At 44.2% G+C, this 27,027-nt stretch overlaps 1 protein-coding gene across 1 annotated transcript; it reads left to right on the top strand.

The window, feature by feature from the left end:
- The first annotated feature begins 1,509 nt into the window (after nucleotides 1-1,509).
- Nucleotides 1,510-27,027, top strand: LOC144325901 (uncharacterized). Its single transcript, XM_077920754.1, is given in 3 exon segments — nucleotides 1,510-1,696; nucleotides 20,075-22,148; nucleotides 22,150-27,027. Coding segments are annotated over 2 exon segments (2,247 nt in total). The 5' UTR covers nucleotides 1,510-1,696; nucleotides 20,075-20,163; the 3' UTR covers nucleotides 22,412-27,027.

The following is a 27,027-nucleotide window of genomic DNA, read 5'->3' as shown; positions in this document are numbered from 1 at the left end:
CCTTTCTCCCTCCTCTATATGACATCCTTTTATATATTTGAACATGGCTATCATATCACCCCTTAACCTCCTCTTCTCCAGGCTAAACATTCCCAGCTCCCTTAGCCGTTCCTCATAAGGCATCGTTTCCAGGCCTTTGACCATTTTGGTTGCCCTCCTCTGGACACGTTCCAGTTTGTCAGTGTCCTTCTTGAACTGTGGTGCCAAGAACTGGACACAGTACTCCAGGTGAGGTCTGACCAGAGCAGAATACAGTGACACTATTACTTCCCTTGATCTAGATGCTATACTGCTATTGATGCAGCCCAGAATTGCATTGGCTTTTTTAGCTGCCGCGTCACACTGTTGGCTCATGTCAAGTTTGTGGTCAACCAAGACTCCTAGATCCTTTTCACATGTACTGCTCTCAAGCCAGGTGTCACCCCTCTTGTATTTGTGCCTCTCATTTTTTTTGCCCAAGTGCAATACTTTACATTTCTCCCTGTTAAAATTCATCTTGTTTGTTTTGGCCCAGTTCTCTAATCTGTCAAGGTCGTTTTGAAGTGTGATCCTGTCCTCTGGGGTGTTAGCCACCCCTCCCAGTTTGGTGTCATCTGCAAATTTGATCAGGATGCCCTTGAGTCCATCATCCAAGTCATTGATAAAGATGTTGAATAAGACCAGGCCCAAGACAGAACCCTGTGGCACCCCACTAGTCACTCTTCTCCAGGATGAAGAGGAACCATTGATGAGCACCCTTTGGGTTCGGTCAGTCAGCCAGTTACAAATCCACTGAGTGGTAGCATAGTCAAGACCGCATTTTACCAACTTCTTTACAAGAATATCATGGGGCACCTTGTCGAATGCCTTGCTGAAATCAAGGTAGGCTACATCCACTGCGTTCCCTTCATCTACCAGGCTTGTAATTCTGTCAAAAAACCAGATCAGGTTAGTCTGACATGACTTATTTTTCAGAAATCCATGCTGACTATTGGTGATCACAACATTCCTTTCTAGGTGCTCACAGACTGTTTGCTTAATGATCTGCTCCAGAATCTTCCCTGGTATTGATGTCAGACTGAGTGGGCAGTAATTATTTGGGTCCTCTCTTTTCCCCTTTTTGAAAATAGGGATAACATTTGCCCTCCTCCAGTCTGCCGGGACTTCGCCTGTTCTCCAGGAATACTCAAAGATGACTGCCTTCATGTGATCTGTGTGTGAGAGAGAGTGAGAGTGAGAAAGAGCGTACCTTCAGGGAGAGGCCATGTCTCTTCTTTGCAAGGAGGATGAATAAGCTGCAACCCCCCCCCCCCCTGCGGCTTCCCTGCCTGCTCTCTCTCCACCCCCAACCCCAATTATGGGTATTGCATTGCATTGCACAACCCCGCCGCCCAAAGCTTGCTGCACCCCGAGGCACTTTGCACTCACCGGACAGTGCAGGACGGCAGAGGGGGCGGGTCAGCTGTTCTAATTAAGCCGCGCCCCCTTTCCCAAATCAGTATCGAGCAGCCCCTCCCCCAGCAGCTTCCACTCTCTGCCTTTACTCTTTAAGGCAACGAGCATACCTTCCTTCAACTGGAAGCCCAGCTTCCCTCCCTCCTCTCCCCATTGGCTGGGTACTGCAATTATCCCGCCCCCGGAAATATCCTGCCTCCCAGGCGGGGGCTCCCATTCCCGCCCCCGCTGCCCAGGGTCGCCGCCATCTCCAGGATTTCGGGTGAGTGCAAAGCCAGCGGCGTGGAAGGAGGGAAGGGGCTTGGCAAGGGGTGGGGGGTCCAGGATGAGAAGCCCCGGGACGGGGAGAAGAAGAGAAGGGAGGAAAGGGAGCTGTTTCTCTTAATGGGGCCTTGAAGGTGGGGGGGGGGAGGGGTTTCCGCTGTGGAAAGAGAGAAGCTTCTTCCTGCCCGAATCTAGTGCAAATGATGTTGCAGGGAAGGAGGCGGGAAAGGGGTGAGATTTGAGTATTGCTGGCAAGGCTCGCCATAGTAATAATAATTACGGTATATATATAAATAAATAAATGATATTCGTTAACCCCCCCCCCCATTTTCTGGGTTTCACCAGCCACTCTGAGCGGCTTCCAACAAAATAAGAAACACCAAAAACATCCAAACATCCAAGTCTTCCGTTTTGTAGAGGAGATGGGGACATGGATTGCTGGATGGCAGAGGGAGAAAGAGGGAAAGATGGGGAGGAAAACAAAGGCAGGGGGGTCCTGGCAGGAAGAAGGAAGGGCTGAGGCCTCCTCCAAAGAGCTCTTTGTTCCTTGAACTCCTTGCATAAAGTAGTGGGGGCAGGGCTGGATTGAGGTTTGATGAGGCCCTAAACTACTGGAGGTCATGGGGCCCTTTATATGCCCAGCTGTCCTTTGTCAACAACAAATTGTCGCTGTTTTTTGTGTTGAATATAGGCTGTATGGTAATTTATGGTCCTAATCGGTATCTAAAACCATTTGCACAGAACAGAGTATGTATTTTCTCAAGGTAATTGTTGAACTGAAATACAATTACGAAGTATATTAATAGTGAAATAATTATAAAGCTCTAACTTAAAATGATTTTGTTATTCATAACAAACTTAATGCAAACACATTGGCATTTGGCAATAACAGAAGTTCCTTTAGAAACACAATTTACAAAGAATGCTAATCTAGTCCTAGAAACTTGCTATAATAATAGGTGTAAATATATGATGCAAACTACTAATAATTATAAATAGGATTATTAATATTAAATTAAGTGTGATAACCTGTACAATGCAATTGTAGTTAATACAATGCATTTTTTATATCAGTATCAATATTACCATAATAGTCCACATTCTTCATTGGGACAGCAGACCTTTGTACCCTGTTACACTTAGTGAGTGTAAAAGACAGTATTTCTAGTAATATGTCACATTTATAAATAATACCAATACTGTACACACCTTTACATTAAAATTATTTTACAGGACTAATAGTATTACTGCATCTACCCAATACCCATTCAACTGTATAATTTTATCATGATTCATTCTGTACTGTGTATACAAACAGTACACAAACATGATCTAAATTACAATACTTTCCTTCTTGCCTTTGCCAAAGCAAAGTCACTGAGGATATCATCAAATGATAAACTGCTTAGCTTGTCACTTTCTATGTACATGAGGCTGAAGTAACATAATTTATCTTGAGACATTGTTGTTCCAAATTCATTTTTTATCCTCTTCAGTCAAGAAACAGATCTTTACAAATGGCAATTTGCAATCATCATTCAGAGGAACATTCTCAGAATTGCTTCTACATTAGGGAATGCTGACTGGACATCGTTGTTGTTCTTTAGTCACTTAGTCGTGTCTGACTCTTTGTGACCCCATGGACCAGAGCATGCCAGGAACTCCTGTTTTCCACTGCCTTCTGCAGTCTGGTCAAACTCATGTTAGTAGCTTTGAGAGCACTGTCCAACCATCTCGTCCTCTGCATATAAGTTAAATAAGCAAGGAGACAATATACAGCCTTGTCGTACTCCTTTCCCAATTTTGAGCCAATCAGTTGTTCCATATCCAGTTCTAACTGTTGCTTCTTGTCCCACATAGGGATTTCTTAGGAGACACATGAGGTGATCAGGCACTCCCATTTCTTTAAGAACTTGCCATAGTTTGCTGTGGTCCACACAGTCAAAGGCTTTTGCGTAGTCAATGAAGCAGAAGTAGATGATTTTCTGGATTTCTCTAGCTTTCTCCCTAATCCCTAAGTATTGCAATTTGGTCTTTGGTTCCTCTGCCCCTCCAAAATCCAGCTTGCACTTCTGGGTGTTCTCGGTCTGCGTACTGCTTAAGGCTGCCTTGTAGAATTTTAAGCATAACCTTGCTAGTGTGTGAAATGATTGTGCAGTAGTTGGAGCATTCTTTGGCGCTGCCCTTCTTTGGGATTGCATTGTAGACTGATATTCTCCAATCCTCTGGCCACTGCTGAGTTTTCCAAACTTGCTGGCATATTGAGTGTAGCACCTTAACAGCATCATCTTTTAAGATTCCGCTGGAATGTCATCACTTCCACTGGCCTTGTTATTAGCAGTGGTTTCTAAGGCCCGTTTGACGTCACTCTCCAGGATGTCTGGCTCAAGGTCATCAGTCACACTACCTGGGGTGTATGGGACATCCATATCTTCCTGGCATAATTCCTCTGTGTATTCTTGCCACCTCTTCTTGATGTCTTCTGCTTCTGTAAGGTCCGTACCTGACGGAAACCAGCCGTCATCAAATGGTGCACAGCATAGAAAAAAGACACAGAGAGACAGCAGTATTTTCAGGATGGAGGGCAGCTCCTTCGACTTCTCTCCTCTCTGGTAATTTTATTATCCTTTTTCTCCCAGCCTGCATGGCCGTCTGCCAGTGTCTCACGTTACATCGCCCAATCATGGCTTTACAACACCCATCACCATATAAGATAATTACTGCCCAGAGGGAACACAACTCCATATAAGGTCAATACATTCAATACACTGCAAGGCACAGACATGCCGGTCAGCGAGGCACCACGCAACAATTACAAGCCTCTGCCATGGCTTCATGGCTCCCACACGTACCACTTTTGTCCTTTATAATGGTAATCTTTGCATAAAATCTTCCTTTAATATCTCCAATTTTCTTGAACAGATCTCTGGTATTTCCCATTCTATTGTTTCCCTCTATTTCTTTGCACTGCTCGTTTAAGAAGTCCCTCTTGTCTCTCCTTGCTATTCGTTGGAAGTCTGCATTCAATTTCATGTATCTTTAACTATCTCCCTTGCATTTTGCTTGCCTTCTGTCCCCCGCGGTTTGTAAGGCCTCATTGGACAACCACTTTGCTTTCTTGCATTTCCTTTTCATTGGGATGATTTTCATTGCTGCCTCCTGTATGATGCTTCGAGCCTCCAACCATAGTTCTTCAGGCACTCTGTCCACCAAATCTAAATCCTTAAATGTGTTCCTCTCTTCCACTGTGTATTCATAAGGGATTTGATTTAGATTGTATCTCACTGACCCAGTGGTTTTCCCTACTTTCTTCAGTTTAAGCTTGAATTTTGTTAGAAGAAGCTGATGATCTGAGCCACAGTCAGCTCCAGGTCTAGTTTTTGCTGACTGTATAGAACTTCTCCATCTTTGGCTGCAAAGAATAAAATTCATCTGATTTCGATGCTGCCCATCTGGTGATGTGCATGTGTAGAGTCATCTCATGTGTTTTTGGGAAAGAGTGTTTGTTATGATCAGCTTGTTTTCTTGAGAGAACTCTATTAACCTTTGCACTGCTTCATTTTGAACTCCCAAGGCCAAACTTACCAGTTGTTCCTTTTATCTCTTTGACTCCCTACTTTAGCATTCCAATCCCCTAGGATGAGAAGAACATCCTTCTTTGGTGTCAGTTCTAGAAGGTGTTGTAAGTCTTCCTAGAATTGGTCAAGTTCATTTTGTTGAGCATTGGTAAGGTAAAGGGACCCCTGACCATTAGGTCCAGTCATGGCCTACTCTGGGGTTGGGGCGCTCATCTTGCTTTACTGGCCGAGGGAGCTGGCTTTTGTGTGCAGATCGGCATGTGGCCAGCATGACTAAGCCGCTTCTGGCGAACCAGAGCAGCGCATGGAAACACCATTTACCTTCCCGCCGAAGCGGTACCTATTTATCTACTTGCACTTTGACCTGCTTTCGAACTGCTAGGTTGGCAGGAGCAGGAACCGAACAACGGGAGCTCACCCCATCATGGGGATTCGAACCGACAACCTTCTGATCGGCAGGTCCTAGGCTCTGTGATTTAACCCACAGCACCACCCCTGTCCCTCAGCATTGGTAGTTGGTGCATAAACCTGGATTACTGTGATCTTAAAAGGTCTGCCTTGGATAGATCATTCTATCATTTTTGAGATTGCATCCCAGTACAGCTTTTGCCACTCTTTTGTTGACTCTTTTGTTCCTAGAATTGGTCAATTTCAGTTTCTTCAGCCCCAGTAGTTGGTGCATAAACCTGCATTACTGTGATGTTAAAAGGTCTGCCTTGGATTTGTCTTCCTAGAATTGGTCAAGTTCAGTTTCTTCAGCATTGGTAGGTTAAAGGGATCCCTGACCATTAGGTCCTGTCATGGCTGACTCTGGGGTTGGGGCGCTCATCTTGCTTTACTGGCCGAGGGAGCTGGAATTTATCTGCAGACAGTCATGTGACCAGCATGACTAAGCCGCTTCTGGTGAACCAGGGCAGTGCACGGAAACGCCTTCCCGCCGAAGCGGTACCTATTTATCTACTTGCACTTTGAGGTGCTTTTGAACAGCTAGGTTGGCAGGAGCAGGGACCGAACAACGGGAGCTCACCCCATCATGGGGATTCAAACCGCCGACCTTCTGATCAGCAAGTCCTAGGCTCTGTGATTTAACCCACAGCGCCACCCACGTCCCTCAGCATTGGTAGTTGGTGCATAAACCTGGATTACTGTGATGTTAAAAGGTCTGCCTTGGATTTGTATCAAGATCATTTTATCATTTTTGAGATTGCATCCCAGTACAGCTTTTGCCACTCTTTTGTTGACTAAGAGGGCCACTCCATTTCTTCTATGGGAATCTTGTCCTCAGTAGTAGGATATGATGATCATCCAAATTGAATTCGCCCATTCCTGTCCATTTTAGTTCACTGATGCCCACTATGTCAATATTTATTCTTGCCATTTCATTTTTTACCACATCCAGCTTACCATGGTTCATGGATCTCATATTCCAGGTTCATATATTTTTCTTTGCAGCACTGGACTTTTCTTTCACTTCCAGGCACACTTCCAGGGTTCATCTTCCAGCGTCATAATTTTTTTTTTTATTTTTTTTTATAATATTTATTAAAGATTTTTTGGTTACAACACACAAAACAAAACATACAAAAATATCACATTTTATAACATATTTTCTTGTCCTCTTTGGACTTCCTCACATCTCCCGCTCCTGCGTTCCAAATTTATAAAAATTAATCCAGCAAATTTATCACCTTGTCCCCACCTTACAATCTAGTTTTCCAATGTTATATCTTAAATTTTAGATATATTCATTTCACTCTATTAAAACAATAAGCTTAACCTAATAGTTATCTAAAAAAAAAATTTGATTTTTCATAAATTTAACTTATCTTCATAATTCACTTCATCTGTTCCGATGGTGCCAAATTGTTTATGATCAAGCATCCTGCTTAACATTCATACAATTTACAATATTTTTGCAAATAAATCTTAATTTTTTTCCAGTCTTCTTCCACCGTCTCCTCTCCCAGGTCTCGGATTCTGCCCGGCCAATTCCATATAGTCTATCAGTTACATCTGCCATTCTTCCAGTGTGGGTATATCTTGAGTTTTCCAATGCTTGGCGACGAGTATCCTTGCTGCTGTTGTTGCATACATAAAAAATGTTTGATCCTTCTTTAACACCCCTTGGCCAACAATACCCAGCGTCATAACTTTTATACGACCATGGAGTTTTCTCGGCAGGGATACTGGCGTGGCTTGCTGGTTCCTGCTCCAGGTGGATCAAGTTTACTGAAAACTCTCCACTTTGACCTGTCGGTCTTGGGTGGCCCTGCACGGCATAGCTCATAGCGTCTCTGAGTTATGTTGTTGTTGTTGTTGTTTAGTCGTGTCCGACTCTTCATGACCCCATGGACCAGAGCACGCCAGGCACTCCTGTCTTCCACTGCCTCCCGCAGTTTGGTCAGACTCATGCTTGTAGCTTCGAGGACACCGTCCAACCATCTCGTCCTCTGTCGTCCCCTTCTCCTTGTCTCTGAGTTATTCAAGCCCCTTTGCCATGACAAGGCATTGATCCATGAAGGACATGGTCATTAAATATTACTTGGTACAGATCCTGATGCGTCAGATGATCATGTTCATGGCTTTGGCTCCCCCCCCCCCATTTAGATTATTTTATTGGTTTTCACATATTACTTTACAATACAGATATACCAAAGCCAACACCATTTCCTCCCCATCCCCCCATACATTTACATTTCTATTTCCTCAGTCCATCATTTTATTCTTTTCTCCTTCCTCCTTCCCTCCGCCCCCATTCTATTTCCTCCACATTATACACTTTACAATAACCTTTGCATTCTACAATCTTCTCAAATCATCTATATATTCTTATTATCTTTCCTTACTAATTATTCTTCCATCCAGTACTTCACATTTTAATCTAGGCATATTAGCATATCTTTTTTTGAGCAATACTTTGCCATATATTCATCAAAACATTTCCACTCCTTTTTAAATTTTTGATACAACTGATTTCTTATTATAGCAGTTAATTTTGCCAGAATTAAATATTCATTTAGTTTACAAATCCATTCCTCCTTTGTGGGTATAGTTTTTGACTTCCACCTAGCAGCAATCACTATTCTAGCAGCTGTACTTGCATAGAGAAAAATTCTTGCCCCCCGTGGTATCTCATCTTCTGTCAATCCAAGGAGATATGTATCTGGTTTGTTTTTTATATTTTCAACATCTTCTTTGGTTCTTCGTGTACTACTATCCAAAATTTCTTAATTTCCTCACGCCTCCACCACATATGTGGTCCAGGCATTGGTATTTATATAATTTCAAACAAAGCATTTCGGTTTCAACCAATCTTATACACCAGAGATGTCCAAGCACTGGACTGCAATTGACAGGCAGACCTCTGTGTTGTTTTGGGTCGATTATGAGACCTTTGAAGGCCCCGCCCCCTTTCCGCAAGAACTTCAGCACATGCTCCTGTTTTTGTTTTTTTTTTTGTTTTTTTTAAAAAATATTTTATTAAGGATTTTCTTGTTTTACAGAAGTGTAGTGCCTCATATATATTTTTCCCCATGTAACATTTTTACAAATCCATTTCATTTGTTGAGGCATTAGGGGGAGAAGAAAATAAAAATAAAAAAGGAGAGAAAAGAGAAAGGGGGGTGGAGAGAGGGAAGATGGATAAGGGTGGGATTGGGTGGCGGTGTTTCTATTATGTTTAATGTATGTAGAGTTTGGTGTCAGCGTGCTTGTGTTGTTCACTTGTGTTCCTTTGGTGGTGAGAGAGGTTGGGGTTGGCCTAGGGTGTGATTGTTTGCTTGTGATTGGCTGTGGTGATCTTTGTTTTCGTGTGTGAGTGAGGTGGGTGGGTGTTTTGGATCAGGTTAGCCATATTGATTTGTATGCTGTTGGTGGATTATTGTCATTGTCCTGTTGGGCTGTGTGTGTGATAAAGGGGAGCCATACCGGGGTGAAGGCATCTTCTTCTGTTTGTCCCCGTGTCAGTTTCAGTTTATTAGTTAATTTTTCTAGTAGGGCTGTTTCCCATACTATTTGATACCATTGGTCCATGCTTACTCCTGACAGGTCTCTCCAGTGTCTGGTTATGGTGTTTCTGGCTGCTGAGAGCAGGTGGGTTATGAGTTCTTTGTGGTGTAAATGGGCATTGTTGTCTTGGAAGATGTTTAGTAGGGCCAATTCTGGGGTGGTGTCTATTACTTGCTTAGTTATTTTACAAATTTCTTGTATGGCTGTTGTCCAGAATAGTTGGATTTTGGGACACTCCCACCACATGTGGAAGTATGTGCCTGTGGAGGTGCACCCTCTCCAGCATTTTGGTGAGGTTCCTGGGTGTATTAGCGCTAGTTTCCTTGGTGTTAGGTACCACCTGTAGGTGAGTTTCAGTGTGAGTTCTTTTCTTTTCGTTGATATGGATTTAAAGGGGGGTTTAGACCACATTCTGGTCCATTGAGTGGGGTTTATCTCATAGCCTATGCCATTCTCCCATTGATTTTTGATTGCGTCTAGGGGATTTGCGAGATTTTGGAGTAGTATTTTGTATATTGCGGATACCATCCCTTTACCGTTTCCCTTTGTTGTTAGGAGGAGGTTTTCGAAGGTTGTCAGGGGCCTAGTTGCTGCTGATTTTACTGTTGGGTTGTTTAAGAGGGCATGTAGTTGGTGTTGTGTTAACCAGGGCATTTGGGTGTCTTCTAGTTTGTCTTGTATTTCTTGTGTTGACAAGGGTTTGTTATTTTTATAAAAGTCTATTAGGCGATACAAGCCTTTGGTTCGCCAGGTTTTTATCTTGAGGTTTTGTGCTGCATGGTGGAATAATGGGTGGTATGCCAGGGGGATTAGTGGGGATGGGGTTGGGGATAGTTTGCCTATTTGTGTTTTCCATGCTTTGAGCATGGTCTGTGTGTACCTGTTAAGTGTTGTGGGAATTTTCTTTAGTTTGTTTGGGAGGAGTGGGTATGTTGTGGTGCAGGTGTTTTCAATTGTGTCCTTCTCTAGGTGTACCCATTGTTTTGTCTCATCTTCTAGTACATATGGGATTATATGGCGTATTTGGTTGGCGTTGTAATATGCTTCTATGTTGGGGATTCCCCATCCTCCTTCTGAGGTGGGGAGGTGCAGGTATTTGGGGCTTATTCTTGGTTTTTTATGTGAGAAGATGAAAGAGTGTAGTTTTCTCTGCCAACTGTGAAGTTGGGTTGAGGGGATCCAGATTGGGAGGGTTTGGAATAGGTAGGTTAGTTTTGGGAGTGTGATCATTTTGATCATGGCTATTTTGTCTGAGAGAGTGAGGTTCATGTTATTCCATCTCTTTAGGTCTTTGTTAATTTGTCGCCACAGGGGCTTGTAGTTGTGGAGGTATAATTTATTGAGGTTTCTGGTTATTTGTACCCCTAGGTATCTGAACTTGGTGTGGCAAAGTTTTATTTTGGTGACCTTCGTGAGTTCTTTTTGGGTGTGAGGAGGGGTGTTGAAGCACATAGCTTCTGACTTTGTGAAATTTACCTGTAGGCCCGACACCATTGCAAATGCGTTGAGTTCTCTGATTAGGGAGGTTGCTGTGCTTATGGGGTCTGGTGTTGTGACCACTAGGTCATCTGCAAAGAGCCCTAATTTATAGGTCCTGCCTTTTATTTCCACTCCCTTGATGTCTGTGGCTGCTCGGATGCGGATTGCTAGGGGTTCCAGAGCCAGGATAAATAAGAAGGGAGACAGTGGGCATCCTTGTTTCGTGCCTCTTTGGATAGCTATAGTGTTAGAATCCATATTGTTAGTTCTGCATTTTGCTGAGGCTTGGGAGTATATTTGTTTGAGGATTTGTAGGAAGTTGGGGCCAAATTTCATGTTAGTTAGTACTGCTAATATGTATTTCCACTCCAAGCAATCAAAGGCTTTGAGTATGTCTAGGGACATAATTGTCAATGGGAGTTTGGTTGCCTTGCTGTGTTCGATCAGGTTCAGTAGTTTCCTGATGGGGTCTGTTATATTGCGGCCAGGGACAAAGCCAGTCTGGTCTGGGGCTATTAACTTGTGTAGGAAGATTTTTAGGCGGTTGGCCAAGATTGATGTGAATATCTTGTAGTCTTGGTTTATTAATGAGATTGGGCGGTATGATTCTACTTTGAGGCTGTCTTTTAGTGGTTTTGGGATGGAGACTATTTTGGAGTGGGTCCAGGTTTTGGGGATGGGGCCTCCTTTTATGATGTCGTTGAATAGGCGGGTCATGTAGGGCATCAAGGGTTCTTTGAATTTCTTATAGAATTCTGCTGTGAAGCCGTCTGGGCCTGGGGCTTTGTGTGGTTTCAAGTTTTTGAGGACCGCATCTATTTCCTCTGGGGTGATAGGGCTATCCATGAATTCCTGTTCCTCATCAGTTAGGGTAGGCATGGTCAGTCCTGCTAGAAATTTTTTGATTTCCCTCTCTGGTGGGTTATGGGAGGTGTATAGGTTGGAGTAAAATTCTGCAAATTCTGAAATTATTTCTTTGGGGGAGAATGTTATGTTGCCGTCTTTTTTGGTGATGCAGTGTATTCTTGTTTTGAGTGCTTTTTTCCTACATCTATTTGCTAGTAATCTGGAGTTTTTCCCTCCATATTCATAGAAACGTTGTTTAGAGTATAGAATGTTGATCATTGTTTTGTTGATTTCTAAGGAGTCTAGTTCTCTCCTTTTCTGTTCTATAAGTTTGAGGAGTTTTTTAGATCCTGTTTGTTTGTAGCGTGATGAGAGGGCTGTGATGTCTTGTTCTATTTTGCTAATTTTTGAGGAGGTTTGTTTTTTAAGGAATGTTTTCTCTTTTATGCAAGCTCCTCTGGTGACTGCTTTCATTGCGTCCCATAGGAGGGGCGTTGTTGTATTGTTTACATCGTTTTCTTTGAAGTAGTTTTGGAGGGTTTTTGTGAGACTCTCTCTAATTTGTTTGTTTGTAGTTAGGATGGGACTGAAGGACCAGGATGGGGTGGTTTGTGTTCCTTCTCCTATTTTAACAGTGACTTCTACTGGGGCGTGATCTGTGATTTTAACGTTACCTATGTTTGTTGATTCTACTGAGGGAATCAGACCCTGTGTGAGTAGAATGCTGTCCAGTCTGGACACTGTATCATGGCGTCCCGATTGGAATGTATGGCTGATGTCTCCCGGGTTTTGCTCACCCCAAATGTCATAGAGACCCCTGTTTTTTAGCATTTTTAGTAACTTGTAAGAGTTCCTGGTTGTTGGGGGTTTCCTTCGGAGGAAGGTTGCCCATGGGGTTGTGGGGTGGATATCTTTCAGGGATATACCTTTCATATTTAGATTGAGGTCCCCTCCTAGGATTGCTTCCCCTTCAGAGAAGGAGAGGAATTTGTTTAGTGTTTTCTGGAAGAATTCTAGTTGTTTCGTGTTTGGGGCATATATGGAGCCGATTGTCAGTTTGATTTTGCCATCTAGTGTCCCTTTAGCGAAAATGAATCTGCCTTTTTTGTCCTTGAGGACTGTTGTGGCAGTGAAGTTCAGGTCCCTACTGAGTATTATGGCTACACCACGGGCTTTCCCTGAGCCTTGTGCGACCCACTGTTGACTAAAGCGGGGGTCGCTCAGGAGTTTGCTGCCTTTGGGTGGATTGTGTATTTCTTGTAGGAAGGTGATGTGTGGTTTCATGGTGTTTATGTATGAGGTGATGCGTTTTCTTTTGATGGGGTTTCCCAGCCCCCTCACGTTTAATGTAATTGCTTTTAGGTTAGCCATTTTGTTTATCTATTATGTGGGGCGATTCCATGCCAACCCGTTCGGGTTGTCTTGTGTCTCTCTCTTCGTGTTGTTTAAAGCAGTGTTTCCCAACCGGTGTTCCGCGGCACACTAGTGTGCCGCGAGACGTTGCCTGGTGTGCCGTGGGAGGGAGGCGGGCGAGTCGGGCGACAAGAGGCGGGGCAGCGGCGGCGAGGAGAGGCCGCCCAGCGCGGGGCTCTCGCCGTCTGCCTGCCTGGCTGCCTACGTGGCGCTGACGTCACGGGACTGTAACGTGCCCCACATAGGCCATGCCCACATAGGACCATGCCCCGATGCCGGGCGGCAGCGCTGCCGCTGCTTGCGGAGAGGTCCGCGAAGCCTGGGCGTGCTGATCTCGGCGCGCCCAGGCTTCGGCATGCCGGCATCTCTCCGCAAAGCCTGGGCGCGCTGATCATGGCGCGCCCAGGTTTCGGCATGCCGGCATCTCTCCGCAAGCAGCGGCAGCGCTGCCGCTGCTTGCGGAGAGGTCCGCGAAGCCTGGGCGCGCTGATCTCGGCGCGCCCAGGCTTCGGCATGCCGGCATCTCTCCGCAAGCAGTGGCAGCGCTGCCGCTGCTTGCGGAGAGGTCCGCGAAGCCTGGGCGCGCTGATCTCGGCGCGCCCAGGCTTCGGCATGCCGGCATCTCTCCGCAAGCAGCGGCAGCGCTGCCGCTGCTTGCGGAGAGGTCCGCGAAGCCTGGGCGGACAGCTTTTGAAGGCGGGGGGGGAGCAAAGACTTTCGCCCCCCGCCAGCCTTCAGAAGAGGTCGGGGGACAGACTGTCCCCGGACCTGGTCTGAAGGCGGTTTCCCTAGGAACGCATTAATTGATTTTCAATGCATTCCTATGGGAAACCGTGCATCGCAAGACGAAAAACTCACAAGACGAAGAGACTTGCGGAACGAATTAATTTCGTCTTGCGAGGCACCACTGTAGTCAATATAGGCACAGAGTTAATTTTTTAAACATTTTCTAATGGTGGTGTGCCTCGAGATTTTTTTCATGAAACAAGTGTGCCTTTGCCCAAAAAAGGTTGGGAAACACTGGTTTAAAGAACCAGTGGGGTTGCGCTGACCTAGGGTGTGGTGGGTGGGGGGCTAGTAGGATTAGAGTGAGATTTGGGTTAAAGAGTAGGGGGTAAGTTGTAGGGAGTTTCCTATATGTAGTCATATAGGTGTTTGTTTGGGGTATTTTGGGCCATCTGGCATTTAGCCAGTTGGTCCTAGGTCTCAGCTGGTGTGGGAGGCCATGTTCAAGGACAGGCCGTCCCCCCTGTTGTCTGTGATAGGGGGTGATCAGCGAGACAGTGTGAAGTGACTTTGTAACGTCGCTGTCAGGTATAAGGTTTGTAAGCAATGTTGCCAATGTTATGAGCAACATTGTTGGTGTGTTGGTGTGTTGGGGTGGGGATGTGGGTGCTGGTACGCTCTGGTGCCACCATAGTGCTGGTTGGGTATCAGATTTTAGCCTGATTGTGGGTTGTGTTATTAAGGTTGGAGTTGTTTTTCCTTAGTATGGAGTATGAGGATGTTGAAGGTGTGGGTGATGGGGAATGTGGTTGAGGTCGTCTGGACTGGTGTTGGGGTGGGGATTTCTGTGGGGGTGCGGGGCTGGGGGGGTGTTGATGGTGTTAACTAAATCTATGTTTTGGGGGGGGGAGGGGAAAAAAAGGGGGGGAATCACCAGTCCTTCAGTTTGTGGTTTTTTCCTGGTTGCTTCTTTCAGCCGGGGTTGTTGTTGTTGTAGGGTTGTCCATCTGCGATGAGTTGGTTTGGTTGATCTTGGTCTGGTTTCTTGTGTCGTATGGCCGGCGGGACGGTTCTGAGCATGATGCTTGCCTGTATTGGTTTGCGTTGTTGCGCCGCTTCTGTTGTATCTTTTTCTTCTGTACCGTTGTCCAGTTGTTTGCTGTTGTTTCCTCGTGGTTGGGGCTGTCACTTGGTGGGTTTGTCGGTTTCCATTCCGGCGGGAGGTCGAGTTCAAGGTTCTTTAGTAGTTGCAGGGCCTCAGGTATGTTGGTAGCCATGTGTTGTGTTGTGTTCGTTGTTACAATGAGGCGGAAGGGGAAGCCCCATCGGTATTTGATCCCTGCTTGTTGGAGACGCTGGGTGCATGGGCGCAGGCTTTTCCTCCGGTTTAGGGTATCCTGAGATAGGTCCTGTAAGGCCAGAATGGGGGTTTCTCCATATCGAAGGTTGCTTGAGTTTCTGAGTTGGTGCCATATTTCTTCCTTCTTTCGGTAGCGTGTGAAACATACAATGATGTCTCTCGGGGGGGCGCTGGGTTTTGGCATAGGTTTTAGGGCTCTGTGAGCCCTCTCCAAGTCCTCTGCCTCAAGTTTCAGGCTTGGGATTGTGTTTTTCAGCCAGCGTATAATTAGGTCTGCTGGGCTTTTCTCCTCTGTTTTTTCAGGAAAGTTGCGGAAGCGGATGTTACAACGTCTATTGCGGTCTTCAAGGTCGGCTTGCTTAATTTTCATCTCGTTGTGTTCTGCTTCCATTTGGTTTACCAGTTCGTCCAGTTTCTTGTTCACACGTGCGTTCTCCTCCCGGTATTGTTCTATTATTCTTTCTTGCATTTGGTTCTTGTTCTCTAGAGCTTCCACTTTGGAGGTTAGATTGTTGATTAGTACCTGCATGGGGGCCATTGTGGCCTTCAGTGCTTCTTCTAATCGTGCTTCCATTTCCCTCAGATCTCGTTTCGTTATTGGGTGGTCATCATCTTGAAGGGGAGCTACCATCTTAGCATTGTTTGCCATCTCCCTGGTTGGTGTCATCTCAGTCTCCCTAATGGTTTTGGTTTGAGGTTGGCTTGGCATCCTCTTGGAGTAGAGCGGTGGTTAGGAGTTGTGGCAGTGGTGATTCCTGGGTATTGTTGGGTTGCTGAGCTGATCAGGCTTTGTTGGCTGGTGGCTTTTACAGAGCGTTTGGATTAGGTGGTCATTTGTGTCACTTCTAGCCTGTGTTTTAAGAACTTCTCTAGGGCTTCTGTAGATGCCTCAGCGGTGCCGCCGAGGCGGGGGGGGGGGCAGGTAAGCAGAGATGGGTAGACTAATGGACAGACAGTTCATATAAAGGGAAGGAGGTTAGCAGGTAGAGATGCAAGAGATTAGAGGGTATATGTTTAATTTTCCTCCATTTTTAATTACTTTCCCACAAGCAAAAAATAACAACAATAACCAGGGGGAAATATTATTCTTAAGAAAAACAAATCAAACAAAACCATGCAGTTATTTTTTGTTCTCCAAATGGGTATATGGAGGAAATTTTTGTTTTAAAAGAGAGTGGTGGTCGTAGCTGGGGGCGAAAGATTCCCCCCTCAGGAGCAGGCGAACAAGAGCTTTAAAAAGAGAAAGAAAAGAAGAATAATTGTATGGCTCTGCTCTGTCTTTTAAAAAATAATAATAATATGTCCCCCCAACCACCGCCACCACTCTCCGTCTGCAGAAAAGCAACCAAAAATGTACGGGTAAAAGATAAAAATGAGAATTAAAGGTAAAAAAAAAGGGGGTGTGTGTCTTTAAATAGAGCTTTTTTTTTTTTTTTAATGAGTAAAGTATAGGTAAAAGAGGGTAGGTAAAAGAGAGTGGAAAGTCTGGGGCGGAGTGGCAGTCCCAGGAAATGGCCTGTGATGGTTCAGGGCTGTTTTCTGGGTACTGCCATTTTAAATCTTAAGAGGGGGGTTTGAGGTGGAAATAAAATGAGGTTTAAATTGAGGATGTGTGTGTGGAAAAGTGTGTCTTTAAATAGTGAGTAGAAAAGATAGAAATAAAAGTAAAGATTCAAATAAAGGGTGGCTGCAGCAGCAGTGGCCCCTCTTTTAAAAAGAAAAGTGGTAAAAGTAGGTATATGGGGGGGAGGGATAAGAAAGATGTATATATATATTTTCTTTAAAGGGAGGGAGGGAGGGGGAGGAAGGGGTTAAAAAAAGGGGGTGTTAAAAAAAAAGGGGGGGAAGGTTGTTTTTTCTTTTCTGTGGTCTCCTTTGTTATGCAGCTTCTCTGTGTTCTCCTTGCCGCTGGAGCTCCCGGTAGGGCTCAGCCACGTGCGTTTTTTTTTTTCCTTCCCTTCCTCCCCGAAGCCTATTTTGCCTTCACCGTGCTCACCTACCTCTCCTCTGCTTTCCCGTCGGCAGAGATGGGGGCAGCAACGGTAAATTTAGGGCTCCTTTTTCTTTCTTTCTTCTTCTTCCTCTCTCCCTTTCTTTCTCCCTCTTTGCGTTAGTTCCACTGTCCTCCGGGTTTTGGAGCTCCTCTCGGCTGTTGGGGGGGGGTCGGGTGCCTTTCCGGCTCAATCAAGGTCGTGGGGGGGTGTTTTGGCTCCTTTGATAGATGCCCGGGCACCCCCAATTCCTCTCCGTTGGCAGTGCTGGCAGCAGCAGTTCTGGGGGGTCCGGGAATCGGTCACCAGAGCCTTTTACTCTGGCTGGCTTCAGGAGCTCTTTTCTTCTGCTGCTGCCGCCATGCTGCCTCGCCGGAAGTCCCTCCTGTTTTTGTTTTTGCTCAGCAGTTCCTTGTTCTAATGTTTATTGTTGCCAAAAGAATCTAAATTTTTCTTGCGTCTCCCGCCTCCTTAAAAAAGTCCCTTTGGAGTTTCACGTTCCTAGAATAGAATCATAGAATCATAGTTGGAAGAGACCACAAGGGCCATCGAGTCCAACCCCCTGCCAAGCAGGAAACACCATCAGAGCACTCCTGACATATGGTTGTCAAGCCTCTGCTTAAAGACCTCCAAAGAAGGAGACTCCACCACGCTCCTTGGCAGCAAATTCCACTGTCGAACAGCTCTTACTGCCAGGAAGTTATTCCTAATGTTTAGGTGGAATCTTCTTTCTTGTAGTTTGGATCCATTGCTCCGTGTCCGCTTCTCTGGAGCAGCAGAAAACAACCTTTCTCCCTCCTGTATGTGACATCCTTTTATATATTTGAACATGACTATCATATCACCCCTTAACCTCCTCTTCTCCAGGCTAAACATGCCCAGCTCCCTTAGCCGTTCCTCATAAGGCATCGTTTCCAGGCCTTTGACCATTTTGGTTGCCCTCCTCTGGACACGTTCCAGTTTGTCAGTGTCCTTCTTGAACTGTGGTGCCCAGAACTGGACACAGTACTCCAGGTGAGGTCTGACCAGAGCAGAATACAGTGGCACTATTACTTCCCTTGATCTAGATGCTATACTGCTATTGATGCAGCCCAGAATTGCATTGGCTTTTTTAGCTGCCGCGTCACACTGTTGGCTCATGTCAAGTTTGTGGTCAACCAAGACTCCTAGATCCTTTTCACATGTACTGCTCTCAAGCCAGGTGTCACCCCTCTTGTATTTGTGCCTCTCATTTTTTTTGCCCAAGTGCAATACTTTACATTTCTCCCTGTTAAAATTCATCTTGTTTGTTTTGGCCCAGTTCTCTAATCTGTCAAGGTCGTTTTGAAGTGTGATCCTGTCCTCTGGGGTGTTAACCACCCCTCCCAGTTTGGTGTCATCTGCAAATTTGATCAGGATGCCCTTGAGTCCATCATCCAAGTCGTTGATAAAGATGTTGAATAAGACCGGGCCCAAGACAGAACCCTGTGGCACCCCACTAGTCACTCTTCTCCAGGATGAAGAGGAACCATTGATGAGCACCCTTTGGGTTCGGTCAGTCAGCCAGTTACAAATCCACTGAGTGGTAGCATAGTCAAGACCGCATTTTACCAGCTTCTTTACAAGAATATCATGGGGCACCTTGTCAAAGGCCTTGCTGAAATCAAGGTAGGCTACATCCACTGCATTCCCTTCATCTACCAGGCTTGTAATTCTGACAAAAAAATGAGATCAGGTTAGTCTGACATGACTTATTTTTCAGAAATCCATGCTGACTATTGGTGATCACAGCATTCCTTTCTAAGTGCTCACAGACTGTTTGCTTAGTGCCAGTGTGGTGTAGTGGTTAAAAGCGGTAGTCACGTAATCTGGGGAACCGGGTTCGCGTCTCCGCTCCGCCACATGCAGCTGCTGGGTGACCTTGGGCCAGTCACACTTCTTTGAATTCTCTCAGCCCCACTCACCTCACAGAGTGTTTGTTGTGGGGGAGGAAGGGAAAGGAGATTGTTAGCCGCTTTGAGACTCCTGAAGGGGAGTGAAAGGCGGGGTATCAAATCCAAACTCTTCTTAATGATCTGCTCCAGAATCTTCCCTGGTATGGATGTCAGACTTACTGGGCGGTTATTATTTGGGTCCTCTTCTTCCCCCTTTTGAAAATAGGGACAACATTTGCCCTCCTCCAGTCTGCCAGGACTTCGCATGTTCTCCAGGAATTATCAAAGATGATTGCCAGTGGTTCTGAGATCACATCTGCCAGTTCTTTTAATACTCTTGGATGCAGTTCATCTGGCCCTGGAGACTTGAATACATCTAAACTAGCCAAGTATTCCTGATATTCATCATTGCCTCATTTTATTATAATACACATGCGCAACAAGCACTGGCAATTTCTGCTGAATATGTTCTGATCCCTACCGCGTTCTGTGACATTGTGTTGGTGTGCATGTTGGGAACCTGTGTTACATGCAGCCATTTGCATCATGTGGCGACTCATGTTCCAGCTTTCAGCTGTATCTTTGTGATTCTCCTATTAGCTGTATTTCTGCCCCAATTGGGGGGCGGCAACTTGCAAAATAACCAGTTATAAAGCACAGACTACCATAACTTCTGTTTTAGAAGCACACTCGAGGATTTACAGAGATACACATTATCACATTTATTGTGGCCCTTTGGGCAACTGGCACAAGGCCATTCCTGCCCATACCATGCCAGCCTTAGGAAGGGAGAAGGGACAGGCAGACGGAAGGAATTGCCAAAGGTGTTTGAAAATGGGTGGAGGCTCTTGGGAAGTGGGTGCCCAATAGGAGCTTCTACAGAGGCAGCAGAATCCCTTCTTCCTTCCTCCCAGGAAGCTACAACTTGCCTTGGCTTCTGCGCTTCTCAAGAAGCTGAACCTGTAAACCTAGTCAGGATGGACGGAGGAAGATGGTTCATTTATTGTCTTTCCTAAAAGTCTAACAGGATTTTCTCCCCCCCCCCCCCCCACTCCCAAGCAGGTGAGGAAGACGATGGTCAGAATTCTACGGAGCCATCTGTGAATTCATTGGGAAGAACAAAGAAACAGTTTAAATGCAAGGAATGTGGAATGTGCTTTAGACCCTTTGGAAGACTGAGGATACACCAACAAACTCACACAGGAAAGAATCCATGTAAATACATGGAGTGCGAAAAGAACTTCAGTGAAAGTTGTATTGGAGTCCTTAGAACACATCAACGAACTCACACGGGGGGGAAACCATTTAAATGTATTGAGTGCGGAAAGAGCTTCAGTCGTAGTGGAGACCTTAGAACACATCAACGAACTCACACGGGGGAGAAACCATTTCAATGCACTGAATGTGGAAAGAGCTTCAGACAGAATGGAGCCCTTAGAACACATCAACGAACTCACACAGGGGAGAAACCATTTAATTGCATTGAATGTGGAAAGAGCTTCGGACAGAATGCAGCCCTTAGAACACATCAACGAACTCACACAGGGGAGAAACCATTTAATTGCATTGAATGTGGAAAGAGCTTCAGACAGAATGCAGCCCTTAGAACACATCAACGAACTCACACAGGGGAGAAACCGTTTGAATGCATTGAATGTGGAAAGAGCTTCAGACAGAATGCAGCCCTTCGAACACATCAACGAACTCACACAGGGGAGAAACCATTTAATTGCATTGAATTTGGAAAGAGCTTCAGTCGTAGTGGCTGTCTTGGAACACACCAACGAACTCACACAGGGGAGAAACCGTTTGAATGCATTGAGTGCGGAAAGAGCTTCAGTCGTAGTGGAGACCTTAGAAAACATCAACGAACTCACACGGGGGAGAAACCATTTGAATGCATTGAATGTGGAAAGAGCTTCAGACAGAATGCAGCCCTTAGAAAACATCAACGAACTCACACGGGGGAGAAACCGTTTGAATGCATTGAGTGCGGAAAGAGCTTCAGTCGTAGTGGAGACCTTAGAAAACATCAACGAACTCACACGGGGGAGAAGCCATTTAAATGTATTGAGTGTGGAAAGAGCTTCAGTCGTAGTGGAGGCCTTACAACACATCAGCGAACTCACACAGGGGAGAAACCATTTGAATGCATTGAATGTGGAAAGAGCTTGAGTTCTAGTGGAGCCCTTAGAATACATCAACGAACTCACACGGGGGAGAAACCATTTGAATGCATTGAATGTGGAATGAGCATCAGTTCTAGTGGAAACCTTAGAATACATCAACGAACTCACACTGGGGTGAAACCGTTTGAATGCACTGAATGTGGAAAGAGCTTGAGTTCTAGTGGAGGCCTTAGAATACATCAACGAACTCACACAGGGGAGAAACCATTTGAATGCATTGAATGTGGAAAGAGCTTCAGTGAAAGTGGAGACCTTAGAACACATCAACGAACTCACATGGGGGAGAAACCGTTTAAATGCATTGAATGTGGAAAGAGCTTCAGTCGTAGTGGAAACCTTAGAACACATCAACGAACTCACACAGGGGAGAAACCATTTCAATGCATTGAATGTGGAAAGAGCTTCAGTCGTAGTGGAGGCCTTAGAATACATCAACGAACTCACACGGGGGAGAAACCATTTGAATGCATTGAATGTGGAAAGAGCATCAGTTCTAGTGGAGGCCTTAGAAAACATCAACGAACTCACACGGGGGAGAAACCATTTGAATGCATTGAATGTGGAAAGAGCTTCAGTGAAAGTGGTCACCTTAGAAGACATCAACAAACTCACACGGGGGAGAAACCATTTCAATGCATTGAATGTGGAAAGAGCTTTAGTCGTAGTGGAGGCCTTAGAATACATCAACGAACTCACACGGGGGAGAAACCATTTGAATGCATTGAATGTGGAAAGAGCATCAGTTCTAGTGGAGGCCTTAGAACACATCAACGAACTCACACGGGGGAGAAACCATTTGAATGCATTGAATGTGGAAAGAGCTTCAGTTGCAGTGGAGCCCTTAGAACACATCAACGAACTCACACGGGGGAGAAACCGTTTAAATGCATTGAATGTGGAAAAAGCTTCAGTCGTAGTGGCGGTCTTAGAACACATCAACGAACTCACAGGGGAGAAACCGTTTAAATGTATTGAATGTGGAAAGAGCTTCAGTCAAAGTAGAAACCTTATAATACATCAACAAACTCATACAGGGCAGAAACCATTTAAATGTATGGAGTGTGGAAAGAACTTCAGACAATGTGGAGACCTTAATATTCATGAGCGAATTCACCCAGGTGAAAAGCCATATCAATGTATGCAATGTTCCACTCAAGTTTCACTCTTTACCTCACATCAAGAAACTCATAAAGGCGGAAATCAATTTTAAATGCATGGAATCCATTTGATGTTTTGGTGTTGGTATTTAAATTTGTATACACGTATATATGTATTAAAGTAATGAAGGTCACATATACTAAATGTAGAAAAGAAGTTGCAAGTTGTTGCTAGATGAACGGGGAGAGTGTGAATCTGGAATGCTCAAGGTGTGTGATGAATCTGTTGAGTTTTGACCTCCGCCCTTCAATGCCAAAATGATGGGCTGCCCTTGTCTTGTGGATCAGCATCTGTCTGCTTGAGGGAAATGGGGTACCTCAGATGTTGGGAAACAACACCCATAAGCCTCAGCCCATATGGCCAAGAATAATGGGGAGTTGTAGTTCAAAAACTCAAGGGTGGAAAATCTCACATTTCTTAGAACTTTAATTATAGGTAAAACTTGTTGATACAGAGCTCATTTTTTATTCCAGGAGCAGCTGGTCACTTCTGCTTTATAAACAAAGCCAAATATATTGACACACTTTACATTAAAACCAAATTTTAGAACAGAGAAACAATTTTTAAAAAAACAACAAACCCTTTTCTTCTTTACAAACCATTATCTTCTCAATCCAAGATTTGCTTTTCATATGTATAAAATTATTTGGTTAGCAAGGGGGTACAGAAATAATAATAAAAAAGCCACAATAAAAGCATTATCCAGTATTTCCCATCTTCTGCCTTCTGAACTGTTCCTCTGCAAACTACTGGTCCAAATCTATACAGTCCTCCTGCTCCCGGGAAGATTCAGAGGGAGGCTCCCACGAATGCGCCTCAGTGCAGCTCTCCTCAACTGGGTCCCTGGTTAGATTTTGTTTTAGGGGAGCAAGCATGGGCCTGGCCCTTGGGTGGGGGCGAGGGGAGAAGGGAAGAGAAGTAGAGGGGATGCTTCTTTTTCCTTGCAAGGCTAGTTCTTTCTCCCAAGTATGCGCCTGTAATCAGCGAGTGTGCATTTAGCAGGAGTGTATCCCTTTGTCTTGGAGTGCAAGTTAATTCAGAAGGCATTAGAGCGAAGCGCGTGTATCGCATATGTTAAGTTGATTGCAACCTTTTTAAAAAAAAATAATATTCTTTATTCATTAAAAAATTTGCATGTCTATGCAAAAGCATCCATTCTTAAGGAAATTAGCCCTGAGTGCTCATTGGAAGGACAGATCGTGAAGCTGAGGCTGCAATACTTTTGCCACCTCATGAGAAGACTCGACGTCCGGGGTCGGCGCCATCGGTAATGGCGGATTCCCTCTAACTTTGAGGGATTTAGCTCTGCGGAAATTGGGTCTTGCCGCTACGGCGAAGCAGGGACCCCTCTAAAAATCACAGGTGGGTGAAGCCTGTGACCGTGGGACTCGGCGGGCACCTTCAGCAGCACCCCAATTTGCAAGGGAACCCGACTACGGGCTCCGGAGCGAACGGGGTGAGCGGCGCGGTGCTGAGAGCCAACTGCTTCTTCCGTGGAGCGAAGCCGCACAGCTGTTGCCGGACTTTTTCCCTGTGACGATTCGGCCATCAAAACAACTACCTGTGAGTAGGTTAAAACTGAAGATCTGAAAATAAGGGAAACAAAGGTTTAATTTGGCACCGAAGTGGGAAGGTTTAAACAGGAAGTTCGCCTTCCGCTTCTTGTTAACAGATCAAAGCAAAGAACTTCTAAGCTAAGACCTGGAAAGTCGACTGAAAAGGACTATAATCTTAACATCAATACAAGAGATCTCCCTCCCTTGGTTGCAGGAGAGGGGGGGGAAGGGAGAAGTAAATTTTCCTGCAAAAAGAGAGGAAAGGAAACAAAAGTCCACCGCTTAAAGCCTGGAAACAGGCTGCCAATGGACAATAAGATTGCCGCATTGTGAAGCGCGCTGCTTATGGACAATGTAATTTTTGACAGCTAACTCTGCAAGAGCGATAGATTGTTTCTGACTGGTTTCTCCTGATTTTAAGGTAACAGAAAACTAACTGAAATTGAAACTGTTGCTTATTTTGTTAAATGGGGGACTAGAAAGAGTTATTTTAATGCAACAAGTATTGACTGTTACTGTGTCCCCCTAGAGGAAGTTTGAAATTGTTACAACTGGCCAGGGGAATTTTCCACTTCAAAACAAACTCTGGCCGTGGGATCAACCTTGGGCTCCAGTTAAAGTGTTATGGCAGATGGAAAAGAAAAAATAGACTTGCTTCAAGAAAAAACAACAAGGTCTGGTAAATCATGGCAGCAGCGAAGAGCATCAGCATCTGGCCCTTCTGCACCACCAGGGGCAGCATCTGTTCAACTTAAGTCAAAAGGAGGAGATTCATAGAGACCAAGCGGGCTTTCTCCCGAGAAGACGTTTGTCAGATAATGTAAGGAATATAATTGACATTTTGGAAAAGTTAGAAGTGAATATAAACACTAAAGCAGTTTTGATATTTGTGGATGCGGAGAAAGCCTTTGACAATATTTCTTGGAGTTTTATGAGGAAGAATCTCCAGGGGATGGGGGTAGGCCAAGGGTTTGAAAATGGTATAGGTGCAATATACTCTGAACAAAAAGCTAAGCTAATTGTAAACAATGTGGTTACGGAAGAATTTAAGATAGAAAAAGGGACACGTCAGGGGTGCCCAATCTCCCCATTACTTTTTATATCAGTCCTGGAGATTTTGCTGAACATGATTAGAAGGGATCAGCTGGTTAAAGGGGTACAGGTCGGAGCTAAACAGTACAAACTGAGAGCATTTGCAGATGATCTGGTACTTACATTACAAGAGCCAGAATCTAGTACTAAAAGGGTCTTAGAATTAATTCAAAAGTTTGGTCAAGTAGCAGGATTTAAATTGAATAAGTTAAAAACTAAGGTATTAGAGAAAAATTTAACACCTATTGAAAAAGAGAGGTTTCAGAATGAGACAGGTTTAACTGTGGTTAAGAAAGTGAAATATTTGGGGATTAACATGACAGCTAAAAATGTGAATTTATTTAAAGATAATTATGAGAAATGTTGGACAGAAGTGAAAAAAGACTTAGAAATTTGGTCAAATTTGAAGCTTTCCTTGTCTGGTCAAATTGCGGCTATTAAGATGAATGTATTGCCTAGAATGTTGTTTTTGTTTCAAACATTGCAAATTGTGGACAAGATGGACTGTTTCAAGAAGTGGCAGAAAGATATTTCTAAATTTGTCTGGCAGGACAAGAAACCTAGAATAAAATTTAAGATTTTAACTGATGCAAAGGAAAGGGGGGATTTGCCCTGCCAGACTTTAAACTCTACTATGAATCAGCAGCTTTCTGCTGGTTGAAAGATTGGCTGCTTCTTGAGAACACAGACATTTTGGATTTAGAAGGCTTTAACAATATTTTTGGGTGGCATGCATATTTGTGGTATGCCAAGGTTAAAGCTCATAAAGCTTTTAAAAATCATATTGTCAGGAAAGCATTGTATAATGTCTGGATTAAATATAAAGACTTGCTGGAAAACAAAACCCCAAGGTGGTTGTCGCCAATGGAGGCAAAGGCTCTGAAAAGGCTTAATATGGAGTCCAAATGGCCGAAATATTGGGAAATTTTGGAACAAGAAGGGGACAAACTGAAATTGCAGAGTTTTGAGAAATTAAAAGATAAAGTGCGAGACTGGCTTCACTATTATCAAATAATGGAGGCTTATAAGTTGGACAGAAAAATTGGCTTCCAGGTGGAAAAATCAAAATTGGAAACAGAAATGTTAGAACCCAAAACTAAGAATTTGTCAAAAATGTATAACTTGCTGTTGAAATGGAATACGCAGGATGAAACGGTTAAATCAGCCATGATTAAGTGGGCACAAGATATTGGTCATAACATTATGTTTGCTGACTGGGAAAAGTTGTGGACCACTGGTATGAAATTTACGGCATGTAATGCCCTAAGAGAGAATATTATGAAAATGATTTATAGGTGGTACATGACCCCAGTCAAGCTCGCAAAAATTTACCACTTACCTGATGACAAATGTTGGAAATGTAAAGAAAATGAAGGTACATTCTTTCACCTTTGGTGGACGTGCCCAAAGATTAAGGCTTTCTGGGAAATGATATATAATGAAATGAAAAAGGTATTTAAATATACCTTTCTGAAGAAACCAGAGGCCTTTCTCCTGGGTATGGTCGGCCAAGTGGTGTCAAAGAAGTATAGAACTTTTTTTATGTATGCTACAACAGCAGCAAGAATACTCATCGCAAAGTATTGGACGACACAAGATCTACCCACCTTGGAAGAATGGCAGATGAAGGTGATAGACTATATGGGACTGGCAGAATCCGAGACCAGGAAAGAGAGACGGTGGAAGAAGATTGGAAGAAATTTAAGGATTATCTTAGGAAACATTGCAAAATTAATGAATGTTAGAATGACGTTGGTTTAGAAGTTAAGTGGTTTTCAGCTGTAATGATCATGTAAAAAGAAAAGAAAGGTTAAAAATAAAATGAAAAATAAGGGAGAGGATTTGCTCAATTGATAATTAGAAATTGGAATACAGAAAGGGGAGGTATGAGGAGGTCGGGGAAGTAAGTTACAAGAAAATAAGGGATTGAAATTATACTTGTTTTTGTTTGTGTTTGTATTGCTGTTTTGTTTTTATATAATTTCTGAAACTTTAATAAATATCTTATAAAAAAACTTAA

Source organism: Podarcis muralis, chromosome 2 (genome assembly GCF_964188315.1).
Source record: "Podarcis muralis chromosome 2, rPodMur119.hap1.1, whole genome shotgun sequence".
Taxonomy (NCBI): domain Eukaryota; kingdom Metazoa; phylum Chordata; class Lepidosauria; order Squamata; family Lacertidae; genus Podarcis; species Podarcis muralis.
Note: the sequence above shows the minus strand (reverse complement) of the source record. Positions and strands in the feature narration are given on the sequence as shown.